This window comes from Saccopteryx bilineata, chromosome 9 (assembly GCF_036850765.1).
Source record: "Saccopteryx bilineata isolate mSacBil1 chromosome 9, mSacBil1_pri_phased_curated, whole genome shotgun sequence".
Taxonomy (NCBI): domain Eukaryota; kingdom Metazoa; phylum Chordata; class Mammalia; order Chiroptera; family Emballonuridae; genus Saccopteryx; species Saccopteryx bilineata.
In genome coordinates this window covers 42938121-42954605 of record NC_089498.1, presented here as the reverse complement: position 1 = coordinate 42954605, position 16485 = coordinate 42938121, and the positions used below count along the sequence as shown (strand labels likewise).

Sequence of the window (16485 nt, the reverse complement as noted above, 5' to 3'; positions counted from 1 at the left end):
ATATGTAAACATCTTTCTACATATGTGGCTGGGGTAACTTTACTCATAAGCAGTTATTACACAAAATATTAACCCCAAAGTACTAACGTCAAACAAAGGAAGTGTTCTTACTTTCATGTGTAGGATAGTACGTTCCATAAATATCAAAAGGTGGGAGAAGCACAAACACAATCCACTCTTTAAAAAAGATAGTTCAAAATAGAATTTTCCATCCCACCCCCTTCTCCCATAATAAAAAGTAGTGCTATGATCTGACACCTAGATTTTTTTAATTGACTTTTTTTAGATGGGGTGGGATGAAAGTATCAACTCATATTAGTTGCTTTCCATATGTGCCTTGACCAGGCAAGCCCAGGGTTTCAAACTGGCGACCTCAGTGTTCCAGGTTAACATTTTATCACCAGCACAGGTCAGGCGACACCTAGATTTTTTATCTGGCCGATTTACAAAGTGTTCCCCTATATGATTTGCATCATCAGGGTTATGGATAGTAGTCCATTCACTGTGAAGGGAGGTGTATCTATTCTTTCCTCCTTGTCCCCTCATGCTCATATTCCTTGGGGCACCTGCTCTCTGAGGGTCCTGATGATTGTGGAAGCCTCCACACTAGTGCTGGTCTGCCATTGTCTGTACTTGTTTTATATGAAAGAAAAAGTCTGGGGTAGACTGTATTGTATTATTATTATTTAGCAAGAGAGAGAGACAGGAAGGGAGAGCGATGAGAAGCATCAACTTGTAGTTGCAGTACTTTAGTTGTTCATTGACTGCTTTCTCATATGCGCACAGAGGTGGGGGCAGGGCTCCAGCCAAGTCAACAACCCTGGGTTCAATCCAGTGATCTTTAGGGTCAAGCCAGCAACCATGTGGTCATGTCTATGGTCCCACGCTTAAGCCAGCGACCTAGTGCTCAACCCAGTGACCTGGGGGTTTCAAACCTGGGTCCTCAGCATCCCAGGTCAAAGCTCTATCCACTATGCCACCAACTGGTCAGGCTGAGGTATTATTGTCCAAGATATTTGCTGCTCTTCCCTACAGGAATATTAACCCTTTGAGGAGTACGAACATCCATGTACGTCCTTGTGCCTCCTGACCATCCGGAGTACAATTGTACATGTTTAAGGCAACATTAAAAAAAGGCAAATGGGCCCTGGCCGGTTGGCTCAGTAGTAGAGTGTTGGCCTGGCGTGCAGGAGTCCCGGGTTCAATTCCCGGCCAGGGCACACAGGAGAAGCGCCCATCTGCTTCTCCACCTCTCCCCCTCTCCTCCTCTCCTTCCTCTCTGTCTCTCTCTTCCCCTCCCACAGCCAAGGCTCCACTGGAGCAAAGATGGCCGGGCGCTGAGGATGGCTCCGTGGCCTCTGCCTCAGGCGCTAGAGTGGTTCTGGGTTGCAGCAGAGCGACGCCCCAGATGGGCAGATTATCGCCCCCTCGTGGGCATGCTGGGTGGATCCTGGTCGGGCGTATGCAGGAGTCTGTCTGATTGCCTCCCCGTTTCCAACCTCAGAAAAATAAAAAAATTTTTTTAAAAAAAGGGAAATGTATGTTCTTGTTTTCAAAAATTGGTTATCAAACACACATGATTTTAAGTTAATAAAACTGTAACTGAAACTAATTTCATTTTTAAAAACCCCTCACTCCTGGGAATCAGCAAGCATAAAAAAATCTCATTACTCAAAGGGTTAAACATCTCCACTTTATTCACTTGAAGCTTGCTATAGACTTGTTTTGGCCAGAGGAGTGAAGTGACATGCATCACTTCTAAATATACAGTATCTGGAACCATTGGGTGATTCTCCCCAGTTTCTCTTTTACCCCTCCTACATATCAGCAATATTCTACATAGGGGTGGTTCCTTCATCCTGAGTCCTACATTAAAATAATATAGAGAAGGGGCACAAATGACCTGCAATGGACATAATGTGAGCAAGAAATAAACCTCTATTGTAAGTAAGCCACTGAGATTTTGAATTTGTTACTGCAACATAATCATGATGCTTTCTACACACTCCATAATTTGTTAAAGCCACTGTTATTTCAAGACTTGTTACTGCCAACCAGATGAAATTACTGACCAACCCCCACCTCATTAGCATGACTGTCATTTGTTCCTGAAAGGGCCTAAAACAGAACAAATAATGTTTCCTTTGACTGCTGGGCAGGATTTTAAGTTATTCCCTGGCTACTTTCCTGGATATTTTCACCTTGTTCTTATCTAGCATATATTATCCCCTGTCCTGAATCTCCTTTAGCAACTGCTCCTCACTCAGCTCTCAGCTAAGTGGCTTCTGCAAGACTGACTCAGGGGTAGGCCATGAGGTGGGAATGGACTGACTAGTCTGTGAGAGGAACAGCCTGGCATCCATTGGTGGGACTTAAGCAATAGACAAACTGATATTTATAAGCCACCTGGCCTCTAGGTATAGCTGTTACTGTTTTCCTCATTATTGTATATGAAGCACTAAGCACAGTGCCTGGCATACAGTGAGTGCTAAGTAAGTTATTATTGTTGCTATAAAGACGGCAAGAGTGGAAGCAGGGAGACCAACAAGCAGCTACCACACTCTCTTAAGACATGGCCACCTAGACTACTTTGTGACAGAAGTGCTCAGTTTGGAAATATGGGTTTTGTTTTGTTTTGTTTTCATATCTCCCATACGTTTTGTTAGGATTTCTCCATTTATATTTATAACAAAATTGCCAACACGTGAAGGGTTTTGTTGTGATTGTTGCAGGATGTTTCAGGGTAGAGTCAAAGAATGGATTAATAGATTAGATTGGGAACAATGGTACTAAAGAAAAGACAGGATTATGAATGATGCCCAGGTTGTGTATTTAGTTCTTCAGTTTAGACCAGGGGTAGTCAACCTTTTTATACCTATCGCCCACTTTTGTATCTCTGTTAGTAAAATTTTCTAACCTCCCACCAGTTCCACAGTAATGGTGATTTATAAAGTAGGGAAGTAACTTTACTTTATAAAATTTATAAAGCAGAGTTACAGCAAGTTAAAGCATATAATAATAATTACTTACCAAGTACTTTATGTTGGATTTTCACTGTTTGGCAGAATAAATCTTTATAAAACAACTTACTATAGTTAAATCTATCTTTTTATTCACACTTTGGTTGCTCCGCTACTGCCCGCCATGAAAGCTGGGACACCCACTAGTGGGCAGTAGGGACCAGGTTGACTACCACTGGGTTAGACCCTATGCCTATCCATGAGCTCTGTCAGGGCAGGAATAAGATGTGTCAGGGTCCTTTGTATCTAGTAGGGGCTTGCTTACTCCAGGAGACACTCAAGAGTTGCTGAATTAACAAATGGTGCCAGTGTGATACACTGTATTTTAGAAAGCAAGTCAGGACACTGATTTAGGTTTGAAGTCTCCTCTGCACTCCTCCTACCCTGCACCTGAGTCCCTCCCTCTAGGGACATGGACTGCTGTGTTTCCTAGGGAGCTCATCTGAAATATATCATCGAATTCATCCAACAAATATTTACTGAGCACTCACTATGTGCCATGTACTATTCTAGGCTCTGGACATAACAGAGCATAAGACAGACAAAAATCCCTACCTCCATAGAGCTGACATTCTAGTGGCAGAGACAATAAATGAATACATCAAATATGTGGTATGCCAGATAGTGATATTTTAAAGGGAAAAATAAAGCAGAAAGCAGATAGGGAGAATATGTATGTATCTGGGAGGGGGTTATCATTTTACACAGAGTGGTGATTATAAAGGGTAGAACTTTCCAGACAGAGAGAATAGCAGAGGCAAAAGCCCTGGGGCAACAATGTTCCTAACATGCTGGAGGAGCATCAACTAGGACAATGACACTGGAGCAGAGTGAATTAAGAGCAAGAGGGAAATGAAGTCATACAGGGATCCAGCTCCTATAGGGCTTTTTTGGCCTGCTTTCTGCTTTTTCCAAGCTCACCTTATTGTCTTTTATACATTGAACTGGGAGCCAGGTGAGGGACGTAAGCAGAGGAGGACCCTGATCTGACTCAGGTATTTACAGGTACCCTGTGACTGCACGTGGAGAACAGACTGTGGAAGTAGGTTGACCAGTGAAGAAGCTACTGAAATGACGCCGTTGGAAGGTGATAATGGCTAGGACCAGCGTGGGGCAGAGAATGGGTTTATTTTATTTTATTTTATTTTTTATTATTATTATTTTTTTGTACTTTTCTGAAGCTGGAAACGGGGAGAGACAGTCAGACAGACTCCCGCATGTGCCCGACCGGGATCCACCCGGCACGCCCATCAGGGGCGACGCTCTGCCCACCAGGGGGCGATGCTCTGCCCCTCCGGGGGGTCGCTCTGCCGAGACCAGAGCCACTCTAGCGCCTGGGGCAAAGGTCAAGGAGCCATCCCCAGCGCCCGGGCCATCTTTGCTCTAATGGAGCCTTGGCTGCGGGAGGGGAAGAGAGAGACAGAGAGGAAGGAGGGGGTGGGGGTGGAGAAGCAAATGGGCACTTCTCCTATGTGCCCTGGCCGGGAATCGAACCCGGGTCCCCCGCATGCCAGGCCGACGCTCTACCGCTGAGCCAACCGGCCAGGGCTGAGAATGGGTTTAGAAGTGGCCAATTCTGAATAGAGTTTAAAGAGAGAGCCAGAGAGCCTGACCAGGTGGTGGCACAGTGGATAGAACATTTGGGGTCATCAGCTTGAGTGTGGGCTCATCCAGCTTGAGTGTGGGCTCATCTAACTTGAGCACAGGGTTGCTAGCTTGAGCATGGGATCATAAACATGACTCCATGGTCTCTGCCTTGAGCCCAAAGGTTGCTGGCTTGAGCGCAAGGTCGCTGGCTTGAGCAAGGGGTCACTGGATCGGCTGGAGCACTCCAGTCAAGGCACATATGACAAAGCAGTCAAGGAACAACTAAGGTGCTGCAGCTATGTAAATTGATTATTCTAATTTCACTCCCTTCCTGTCTGTTTCTCCCTCTCCCTCTCTCCCGCCCCCTCTTTCTCTCTTTCTCTCTCTTGCTCACTAAAAAAAGAGAGCCCTAGGGACAACTATACGGTGATGGAAAATAGAAAAATAATCTGACTTCAGATGATGGTTACACAACATAATCAGTTCAATGCTATAGAAATGTTTACCTGAAACCTATGCACTTTTTTTTCCTTAGGATTTTATTTATTCATGTTAGATATAGCGAGAGAGAAGGGGAGGGAGGAGCAGGAAGCATCAACTCCATATGTGCCTTCACCAGGCAAACCCGGGGTTTGGAACCAGCAACCACAGGGTTCTAGGTTGACGCTTTATCCACTGTACCACCATAGGTCAGGCCCATGTACTCTTATTGGTCAATGTCACCCCATTAAATTTAATTTTCTTTTTCTTTTTCTTTTAAATTCATTTTAGAGAGGAGAGGGAGAGACAAAAAGAGAGAGAGGAGAGACAGAGAGAGAGAAAGGGGGAGGAGCTGGAAGCATCAACTCCCATATGTGCCTTGACTAGGCAAGCCCAGGGTTTCAAACCAGCGACCTCAGCATTTCCAGGTCGACGCTTTATCCACTGAGCCACCACAGGTCAGGCCTTTCTCTTTTTTTTTAATGTTTATTTTATTGATTTTAGAGAGAGAGGAAAGGAGAGAGAGACAGAGACGACAGGAACAATGATCTGTTCCTGTATGTGCCCTGACCGGGGATTGAACTGACTACCTCTGTGCTTCAGCACGATGCTCGAGCCAACCAAGCTATCTGGTCAGGGCTGTTTTTCTTTTTCCTTTTTTTAAAGATTGTATTTATTGATTTTAGAGAGAGGAGACGAGAAAGGGTGGGAGTGGGAAGCATCAACTTTATAGTAGTTGCTTCTCATACATGACTTTACACGGCAAGCCCAGGGTTTCAAATCAGCAACCCCAGCATTCCAGGTCAACGATTTATCCACTGTGTCACCACAGGTCAAGCAAATTTAATTTTCTTTCTTTTTTCATTTTAGTGAGAGGAGGGGAAGCAGAGATAGACTCCCATATGCTCCCTGACCAGGATCCACCCAGCAAGCCCACTAGGGGGCGATGCTCTGCCCATTTGGGGCCCTTGTTCTGTTGCATCTGTAGCCATTTTTTAGCGCCTGAGGCAGAGGCCATGGAACCATCCTCAGCGCCTGGGGCCAACTCGCTCTAATTGAGCCTTGGCTGCAGAAGAGGAGAAGAGTGAGAGAGAGAGAAGTGAGACGGGGAGGTGTGGAGAAGCAGGTGGGCACTTCTCCTGTGTGCCCTGAGCAGGAATCAAACCCAGGACTTCCACATGCTGGGCTGACGCTCTACCACTGAATCAACCGGCCAGGGCCGCAAATTTAATTTTTTAAATAAAGTTTTGAAAAGGGAGAGAGGGAACCAACAGCATTTGTTGATGGATTGGATGAGGAATGTGTCCTGGCCCAGTTAGACTAATACACATATAGTCCAACAACATCAGGTTTATTTACACAGCAATGAAGGAGACTGTACACTGGAGGTACTGAGTGGAGTCTTATCAGTCAAAGGAAAAGCTAGAGATATTATTTGGGTTTGGTGGAAGGGTTAAATTTAGGTGAGATGTAAATAAAAGTGGCTAGGTTCAAAGCAAAGCAGAACTGTGTGTAAAGGGACCAATATCAAGTCTAGATTGTGAAATGGGCTCAGGGTCCTGTCCCCTTGGAAACAATAAAGTTTAAATTGATGTGGAATGCTGTGTCCAGAAACGCCTTACCAGCTCTGCACCTGGATTGTAAATTGAGGCTGCTTCTGTATGAAAGTGACTTAACTCCTCCAGGCGTTATAGTGGGATGTTTCATTCATTCTTACCGATATAACCTGAAACAAAGTTTGTAAGAGTCTATGATTTTAGGGAAAAGTTTTCTAGTGAGTAAAAAAGCAGTAATCACTCAAAAGAAAGGGAGTTGTGTCACTTTACACCGGCAGCATGTACCTAAGAAAAACATAGAAATATTTTTTCCTATTAATTCTTCATCTTGCTTTTTTAGGTGTCCGTTTTCCTAGCCAAATAAGTGCGAAGGCAGATTTCTTTACAGTTCAACCTCAAGTGTGAGGAAAAAGAAGAGGTAAAGATGTCTCAGGTTTCTAGCCTTAAGAACAGGAAGGATGGAGTAAGCTGTTAATAAAGATAGGAAAGGTTGTGGAAGGTTTGGGAAGACAAGATCAGGTACTCTCCTTCAGATGTTTTGAGTTTGAGATGTCTCTAATTCATACAGATGGAGCGTGGGCGGTTGTGGGCTCTTACAGAGCCTGGAATAACCTCACTTGTCCCTACAAAGCCATCTTCCTCCCATCCCCCACACCCCTTCTTCTTCTGCCCAAACCGTTCACTACTTGTAGTTAATCGTCTAGTCCTGCTGTGTTACTTATCTGCACCTTCGTATGTGCGGTGCTAGCTAGTGAAATGCCGAGAATACCGTCTCCGCCCTGCTAACCCTACCTGTACAGACTGCAAGCTGGATCAGGTGCCAAAAGAGGCATTTACCTTCAGCCCCGCCCCCTGCAAGCCCCGAATCAGGTGGGCGTGGCTGTCCAGCCCGCACTTTGGTGGTTTTCAGGAGCCATCGGACCCACCCCCTCCAAGCGCTCTCCTCCTGCGTCACTTGAGGGCGCCTGGTGCCTCCTCACGTGCAGGGGCAAGTGCCCTGTTACTACCCGCCCTGCTGGGTTATCACAGCTCTGCCCTGGTCACGTGGTGATGTCTTATGGTTTTGATTGGTGTCTTCATAATTAGTGATGTTGAGCGTCTTTTCAGATGCTCCTTGGCCATTTGTGTATCTTTTTCAGAGAAATGTCCAAGTTCTTTGCCCATTTTCTTAACAGGCTTTGTTTTTTTGTTAAAAAACCTGTTTAATAGGTGTTTTCAAGCATACAAAAAATATAGTTTTATAAATGATTTCATGTATCCATCACTCAATTTCACAAAGTGTCAACATTTTGACAATCTTTTTCATCCACACTCCTCCCACATACATCTTTAATGCAGTATTTTCCATTCAAGACATTAGGTCTTTTAACACATAAATATTTAATATATGACTATTTTAAAAGCCTAAATCAATACAATTAGCACACCTAGAAATTTTTCTTTCAGTTGTCTAATATCCAATTCATACTTAGTTTCCCCTAATTATGTTAAAATGTCTTTTTACAGTGATCTGTTGGAGAACTTGGTCCATAGCCTGCATTTGGGTTGATGTTTTTTGTTTTTACAGAGACGGACAGAGAGTCAGAGAGAGGGATAGATAGGGACGGACAGAAATGGAGAGAGATGAGAAGCATCAATCATTAGTTTTTTGTTGCAACACCTTAGTTGTTCATTGATTGCTTTCTCATATGTGCCTTGACCGTGGGGCTACAGCAGATCAAGTAACCACTTGCTCGAGCCAGCGACCTTGGGTCCAAGCTGGTGAGTTTTGCTCAAACCAGATGAGCCCGCGCTCAAGCTGGCGACCTTGGGGGTCTTGAACCTGGGTCCTCCATATCCCAGTCTGACGCTCTATCCACTGCGCCACTGCCTGGTCAGGCTGGGTTGATGTTTTTTTATTTTTTATTTTGTTTTATTTTTTTTTTTCATTTTTCTGAAGCTGGAAACAGGGAGAGACAGTCAGACAGACTCCCGCATGCGCCCGACCAGGATCCACCCAGCACGCCCACTATGGGGCGACGCTCTGCCCACCAGGGGGCGATGCTCTGCCCCTCCGGGGCGTCGCCATGTTGCGACCAGAGCCACTCTAGCGCCTGAGGCAGCGGCCACAGAGCCATCCCCAGCGCCCGGGCCATCTTTGCTCCAATGGAGCCTTGGCTGCGGGAGGGGAAGAGAAAGACAGAGAGGAAAGCACGGCGGAGGGGTGGAGAAGCAGATGGGCGCTTCTCCTGTGTGCCCTGGCCGGGAATCGAACCCGGGTCCTCCGCGGGTTGATGTTTTTTTAATCTATACCCACACTCTCACAAACTGGGTAAGGAGACCAGGAAGGAGGCAAAAACCCTGCTGTAAAGGCCAAAGACTGGAGGGAGGAGCAGCTAAGGTGGGAGAGGCAGGTTCATGGTGGGAGTTTAACAGGTCGGTAGGAGGCAAAGGGCGGGGCAGTGGTGGGATTCAAATCATTTAACAACCTGTTCTCTGTCTTAATGACTGTTTTAAGTATAAAAAAAAGACATACTGCAAACTAGGTTATTATTTCATGCATTTAATACTTAATAAGAATAATAAAAGAGGTACACAAAACTAGATTCTGTTGTAAGTTTAAAAATATTAATAAAAATATTAAATAGTACCTGAGAAAAAATAATAAAACTGTTAAAGATATTTCTATATTGCTTCTTTTTTTTAATAAATAAATTTTTATTAATTTTAATGGGGTGACATCAATAAATCAGGGTACATATATTCGAAGAAAACATGTCCAGGTTATCTTGTCATTAAATTATGTTGCATACCCATCACCCAAAGTCAGATTGTCCTCTGTCACCTTCTATCTAGTTTTCTTTGTGCCCCCTCCCTCTCCCTCCTTCCCTCCCCACACTCCCCCAACCACCACACTCTTGTCCATGTCTCTTAGTCTTGTTTTTATGTCCCACCAATGTATGGAATCCTGCAGTTCTTGTTTTTTTCTGATTTACTCATCTCACCCCGTATAATGTTATCCAGATCCCACCATTTTGCTGTAAATGATCCGATGTCATCATTTCTTATGGCTGAATAGTATACCATGGTGTATATGTGCCACATCTTCTTTATCCAGTCTTCTATTTTTTTTTTACAGTGATTAAAGCCTTTAAGCAAACTCTTGGTCAAAGCAGCAAGAATCCATAAAAGAGTAGTGTCCTTAACATGTTCACCAAGTCCAAGTTGCCACTATCCCCATGCCAAATCCCTAAAAATGCAACCCAACCCCAGTTCAGTCTGTTAGGAGCTGTCACAAGGAGCAGGAGTCCAGGATAAGTCCACCTCCAGGAAAAGTCCGCATGGCACTGGAATTGTTGTCACAATTCTATACTTTGCACCTCACGTCCAAGTCCCAGTGACCGCTGCTTCTAGCTGGTAATGATTCAGGTAGACTGGAAAAGCCATCCGTAGCATGTGTGGAGATGGAGCTTCTGTTCTACTCTGCCTGGAGAGATGAGACCAGGTTGCTTTTCCCTGGAGCTCTGCGACTGTGGCGTGGTAAAGAGAACCTTGGGATACACTAAGCTGGGTGGCAAAGGTAGATTCATAATAGAAGTTGGCAAAAGGGGGAAAGAGAGCTCCATATTGCTTCTTGATTGGCATCCTCACTTGCAGGTTTTTTTGCTTTAATACGAGCATCATCAGCTGTGTGATTTATCCTTAACCACTTTTCACTGTAGGAGTAGGATCCTATTCCATTTATTTATTTATTTATTTATTTATTTATTTATTTATTTATATTTTCCCGAAGCTGGAAATGGGGAGAGACAGACAGACTCCCGCATGCGCCCGACCGGGATCCACCCGGCACGCCCACCAGGGGCCACGCTCTGCCCACCAGGGGGCGATGCTCTGTCCCTCCGGGGCTTGCTCTGCAGTGACCAGAGCCACTCTAGCACCTGGGGCAGAGGCCAAGGAGCCATCCCCAGCGCCCAGGCCATCTTTGCTCCAATGGAGCCTTGGCTGCGGGAGGGGAAGAGAGAGACAGAGAGGAAGGAGGGGGGGGGGTGGAGAAGCAAATGGGCGCTTCTCCTATGTGCCCTGGCCGGGAATCGAACCCGGGTCCCCTGCATGCCAGGCCGACGCTCTACTGCTGAGCCAACCGGCCAGGGCCGGATCCCATTCCTTTTAGAGCAGCGGTTCTCAACCTGTGGGTCGCGACCCTGGTGGGGTCGCCTAAAGCCATCGGAAAATATATAATGCATATCAGGTATTTACATTCCGAATCATAACTGTAGCAAAATTACAGTTATGAAGTAGCCACCAAAACTATTTTTTGGTTTAGGGTCACCGCAACATGAGGAACTGTATTGCGGGGTCACGGCATTAGAAAGGTTGAGAACCACTATTTTAGAGGTAGGCCGATTAGAATGGTCATTGTGTTTGATATCTTAGAAACAGGCAACTTCTCTTCTCTGAACATATTATGTTCATCTTTGAAAAACCCCACCTTAGAGTGAACCCTGATTACAAGTGCCATGTTAACCACTGGCTTGCCCAACTCAACAAAAAATTAGGTACGTGTTCTTCTGAACTGATGTGAAGCGGCTGAATCCCACCACTGGAGTAGGGGCAGAGGTTTAAAGCCTAGGACCGTCTGGGCTGAGTGTTCTTAGGGAGGAGTGGGTTCGGACCTGATATCACTGACCCAGCCACCGCAGGTTACCACTGCAGGCCTGGCTGCAGCACATGGGCCACCAGCACCTGTGCAGCAGCACTTCACACCCACAAGCTTCCAGTGGCGCTGGGGTGTAAGCTACCTGGGGCCAGATTCTGTGTCCTACATCTTCTCCCGGGTACCACCTTCCTAGGTGAGCTTAGGGTGGTCCCACAGCTGTATGCTGACCACTCCCCACCTCATACCCTCCCCCTCCACCTCCTCCTACCTCGCCCCACCTTTCTCTACCTTCTCTACTTGGGAAGTAACCTGTGGAGTGATGTCTTGAAGGAAGTCCCTTCTGGAGCCTGACTCAGCCCTCCCTCTTGAGGAAATTCTTCCCTAACCTCTCCCCTGCTCCAAATCTTCCCCTCCTGAGGAAATACCACCTGTAACCCTGGCCCAGATGTGCCCCACCCTCCACCCAATGCCTCATCTTCCCGAGACAATGGAGTCCCTGCAGCAACCAGAAGCCAGTCATGCCTCCACAGGAGGCCACGTCCCTGTCTCCAGAGCCAGCCATCCTGGCATCTGGCCTTGAACACCTGGTAGTGCTGGGACCACCATCAGGAGATCCTGGGGCTGTGGCCAGTAAAGTTCCTGACCGTCTGAGTGTTCTGCCAGCTCCCACAGCTGAGCTCAGCACTGGAAGCGCAGCTGCAGGGGGTGCGGAGGCTGCAGCTGCACCTGGTGTAGCTGCAGGCTCTGGAACAGTGCAGGCAGCAGCTGTGCAGGGAGAGCATGCTGCGAAGGGTGAGTGCGCCTCCCTGGCCCACAGAATGTGTTTGTGTTTAAGCTAGAGCCCAGTATTTAAAATTCAGAACATTTCCCCCATGCTTCTAAATTCCTGGCTTTTCTTAAAAAAAAAACAAACAAAAAAAACAATCTGGCAAAGTAGTAGCTGTAACCACTTATTAGTATTTAGGAAGCCCTTACTTTCTGCCAGAGTTAATAACTTAATGAAAAATCAGTATGATTTTGATACTTGTCTCCATTTTCCAGATGAAAAAGCTGAGGCACAGAATGACAGAGTATAATAATATGCCCAAAGTCAGCCAGCCAGGAACCTGCAGAGCCAGGATTCAACCAGGTGTCTGGCTCCAGAGGGTCCTAGAGAGCTTTAGTTTGTGGCCCCTCTGCTAGAGTCCCCACACCCTACCTAAGGCCCGTTTACCATTCTGTTTTACTTCTGAGTGTTATTTTGAGTGGGAAAAGGATATCATATCTTTAAATATCAAAGTCTGAGAACCTGGCCAGGTAGTTCAGTTGAGTAGAGGGTTATCCTATCAACCTGACATGCCAAGGTTGCAGGTTCAATCCCTGGTCAGGTCACGGACAAGAATCAATCAACCAACGATGGCATGAATAAGTGGAACAATAAAATTGATGTTTTTTTCTGTGTGTCTGTCTCCCTTCCTTTCTAAAAAAATCAATTAAACAACAACAACAACAAAGTCTGACCAGGCCTTTTCTCTGCTTAAAGTTCCAAGGCCAAGCTTGAGGTCCCAGGACTCTTGGCCTTGCCTGAGGTGTTTCAGAAAGAAATCCCAATGGTACATCTGAGTTAAGGTGTCTCAACCTGGTAGCCGGTGGGTTGGACATGGCCCACAGACATTGTTTGACTTCAACACTGCGTTAAAATAATTGCTGATCTTTCCCAAAGGCTCAGCAGATCTAGCAGCACCGGCTTCATATTCCCAGTTAGTAGGAGACAGCTGGAGCTGTGATGTGACTCCTCTTGGAGGCTTTATTTTTGAGACTGGCTGGAATTATGCTGGGCCACAAGAGGAACATACAGTGGGGCAAGGACAGAGCTCAGACTCAGGACCGGGGCTCATCATGAAGCCTTCCAGAGCCCCTGGACTACGTCTTTCTCTGCCTGCCCTGTTGTCCTCACAATCTCTTTTTTCCACATTCATCTTTGTCTGTCTGCTCCTGATTTGTTCTGTCTTCCCATCTTTCTCTCCATTTCCCCATATCTCTCTTCATCTGCATCTTTCTGTGTCCTTCATATCTATGTTCCTGTCTCTGCCCCTACATGTCTCCCATCTCCCCTATCTATCTCTCCATATCTCTATCTCCCCACACCTCTTTCCCTGTTTCCCCATACCTCTTTATTCCCCATTAACATCTCTCTGGCTCTCATATCTGCTTCTGTTTCCCCTTATCTCGCTGTCCACATCTCTCTCTTTTTCCTGACACCTCCCACCTCAGCCTCCATGTTCCTCATCATTTCTCCCAGCCCCCTTTTTACTTCCCTCCCCTTACTTCCCTGTGCTCCCCATGTCTACCACTTCTTTTCTCTTGCCCTAACGAATCCCAAGCCTTCATCACCATCTGTGGAGAGCCTGACCTAGCTGTGGTCCTTGCCCAAGGTCCTACACTTCCCGCACTGGATCCCAAGCCTGAGCTCCTGGATACTCAGACCCCCAGTACATAAGGACCAGGACAGATAATGTTACCAGGCAGATGACAGAAGACAAAAGAAGAGACTGATCATACAAGGGCTTGGTCCAGGCCCTGGTTGATTGGCTCAGTGTATAGAGCGTTGGCTTGGCTTGCAGATGTCACAGGTTTGATCCCTGGTCAGGGCACATGTGAGAAGCAACCATATGCTTCTCTTCCCCTCCATCTCTCTCTTCCCCTCTCACAGCCAGTGGCTCGATTGGTTCATGTTCCAGCCCCGGGTGCTAAGGATAGCTAGTTGATTCAAGCATCAGCCCAGGTGGGGTTGCTGGGTGGATCCCAGTTGGGACACATGCAGAAGTCTCTATTTCCCCTCTCACTTAAAAAAGGGAGGGATTGCCTGACCAGGCGGTGGCACAGTGGATAGAGCGTCAGACTGGGATGCGGAAGACCCAGGTTCGAGACCCCGAGGTTGCCAGCTTGAGCGTGGGCTCATCTGGTTTGAGCAAAAATTCACCAGCTTGGACCCAAGGTCACTGGCTCAAGCAAGGGGTTACTCGGTCTGCTGAAGGCCTATGGTCAAGGCACATATGAGAAAGCAATCAATGAACAACTAAGGTGTCGCAATGTGCAACGAAAAACTAATGATTGATGCTTCTCATCTCTCGGTTCCTGTCTGTCTGTCCCTGTCTATCCCTCACTCTGACCCTCTCTCTGTCACTGTAAAAATAAATAAATAAATAAATAAATAAAAAAGGGGAGGGATTGATCCATTCCCTTCACCCATCAGTGCCTCCTCAAGACTCCCAATACCACTTTCTAGGGACCCCTTGAACCCTAGGGCCAAGCTGGGCCCAAGACCCCCATCAGCCCTGATTCCCCTGGGTACCAGATGTCTGCCACTCTCATCCAAATATTTACAGTCAGTAAAACAGTCTCAAATCAGAACAAGAATTGTTTTATTTAGGGACAGTTATACTTTCTTCTGAAGATCCCCTCAAGTCCCTTGCCAACACTGGTGCAGAGCTGGGAACACAGCAGACAAAATTCTGCCTTCATGGTGCTCACATTCTGCTTTAGTAGAAGATGAACCAGTAACCTAATAAACAAGATAATTTTAGATTCTGATACGTGTCATAAAGACTGAATGAAATGTAATGGAATATGTGTGGTGGTGATGGAAAAGAGAAATCTGAGGAGACAACATTTGCGTAGAGACCTGGATGATGAGAAGGAGACCACCTGCAAGGTATGTGGGCTGGATGTACCAGGGAGAAGCACAGCCCCTGCAAATGTCCAACACCTAAAGTATCAGCTGAAGGAAGACAGTGTTGCTATGGTAAAACTAAAGCAAAGAGAAAAGTGAGTGTGTGGGTGTGGTGGTGTGCGTGTGCAATTTTATTGCAGAGAACAATCTCACTACAAAGGCACCAATAAGTAAAATCCTAAAAGAGGGGAAAGAGGGAATCAGGTGTCTGGGAGAGAAACATTCCAGGCAGAAGGTAAAGCCAGTTCAAAAGTCCTGGGGTAGCCTGACCGGGCAGTGGCGCAGTGGCTAGAGCATCGGACTGGGATGCAGGGGACCCAGATTCGAGACCCCAAGGTCCGCCAGCTTGAGCATGGGCTCATCTGGTTTGAGCAAAGCTCACCAGCTTGGACCCAAGGTCGCTGGCTCGAGCAAGGGGTTACTTGGTCTGCTGCAGCCCCACAGTCAAGGCACATATGAGAAAGCAATCAATGAACAACTAAGGTGTTGCAACAAAAAACTAATGATTGATGCTTCTCATCTCTCTCAGTTCCTGTCTGTCTGTCCCTATCTATCCCTCTCTCTGACTCTCTCTGTGACTGTAAAAAAAAAAGAAAAAGAGTCCTGGGGTAAAAAAAAAAAGTCCTGGGGTGAGGAGGAGCAGGGAGGCCATCCTGGTTTGTGTGGAATGAATAGAGGGAGATGACGAGGGAAAGTTCACATAGGGCCTGCTGGCTATGGTTAGGAACATGGCTTGTGCCTGGAATGAGGTCAGCAAGTAGATGCCTCTGACTAGAGCAGGGCCCTGATGTGATACGTGCTAGGTCCATCGGGTTGCATATATAGGGTGCAAGCTTGGGAGGAAGGAAAGAGCAGGGAGGACAGGGAAAGGCTGCTGCCATAGTCCAGGTGAGAAAGATAAAGGATGGACCCAGTTGAGGACCTGGGGGGGTGGGGGGGCAGTAAGAGATACAATTCTATAAACACTTTGGAGGTGGAGCTACTGGCCTTGCCCATTAGAAGGATGAAAGGTAGAAGACAAAATCACCCAGTCCTGTTCAAGCTGTGATTATTGTGGGCAGTGCAGGCCATAGCCAGGCAGGTATGACAGCCAAACAAGGATGATGGATCCAGCAAGGCCTGGGCCCTGGACTGGCTCCAGGAGGCCTTCCTGGTGACACAGAGGGTTGGGTGGGTTCACTGGCAGATCTGTCCTCTAAGCACTGCCACAAACCTTGTATCATGGTGATTAAAGCCTAGGCTGCCTGGTTTCAAGTCTTCGCTCCACCACCTACTTACTGTGTGTCCTTAGGCAAGTGGCTTAACCTCTCTGGGCCTGATAAGTGCAGTGTGAGCACTATGTGATGAAAATGATGACGATGATGGTAGGAATCATATCTCCGAGACACCCCTAATATAGGGCAAGCATGGAGAAGAGTCCGGCCTGAGATCTCATAGAGAGAAAAGACCCATCACCACCAACACTAAGACCCCCCTTCCCTAACTGGCCTA

General features: G+C 46.6%; 1 protein-coding gene across 1 annotated transcript; it reads left to right on the top strand.

Annotated features, from left to right (window-relative positions):
- The first annotated feature begins 11353 nt into the window (after nt 1–11353).
- THAP8 (THAP domain containing 8) lies at nt 11354–13761 on the top strand. Its single transcript, XM_066244132.1, is given in 5 exon segments — nt 11354–11375; nt 11378–11468; nt 11785–12074; nt 12324–12352; nt 13564–13761. Coding segments are annotated over 5 exon segments (630 nt in total).
- Nucleotides 13762–16485: the final 2724 nt, after the last annotated feature.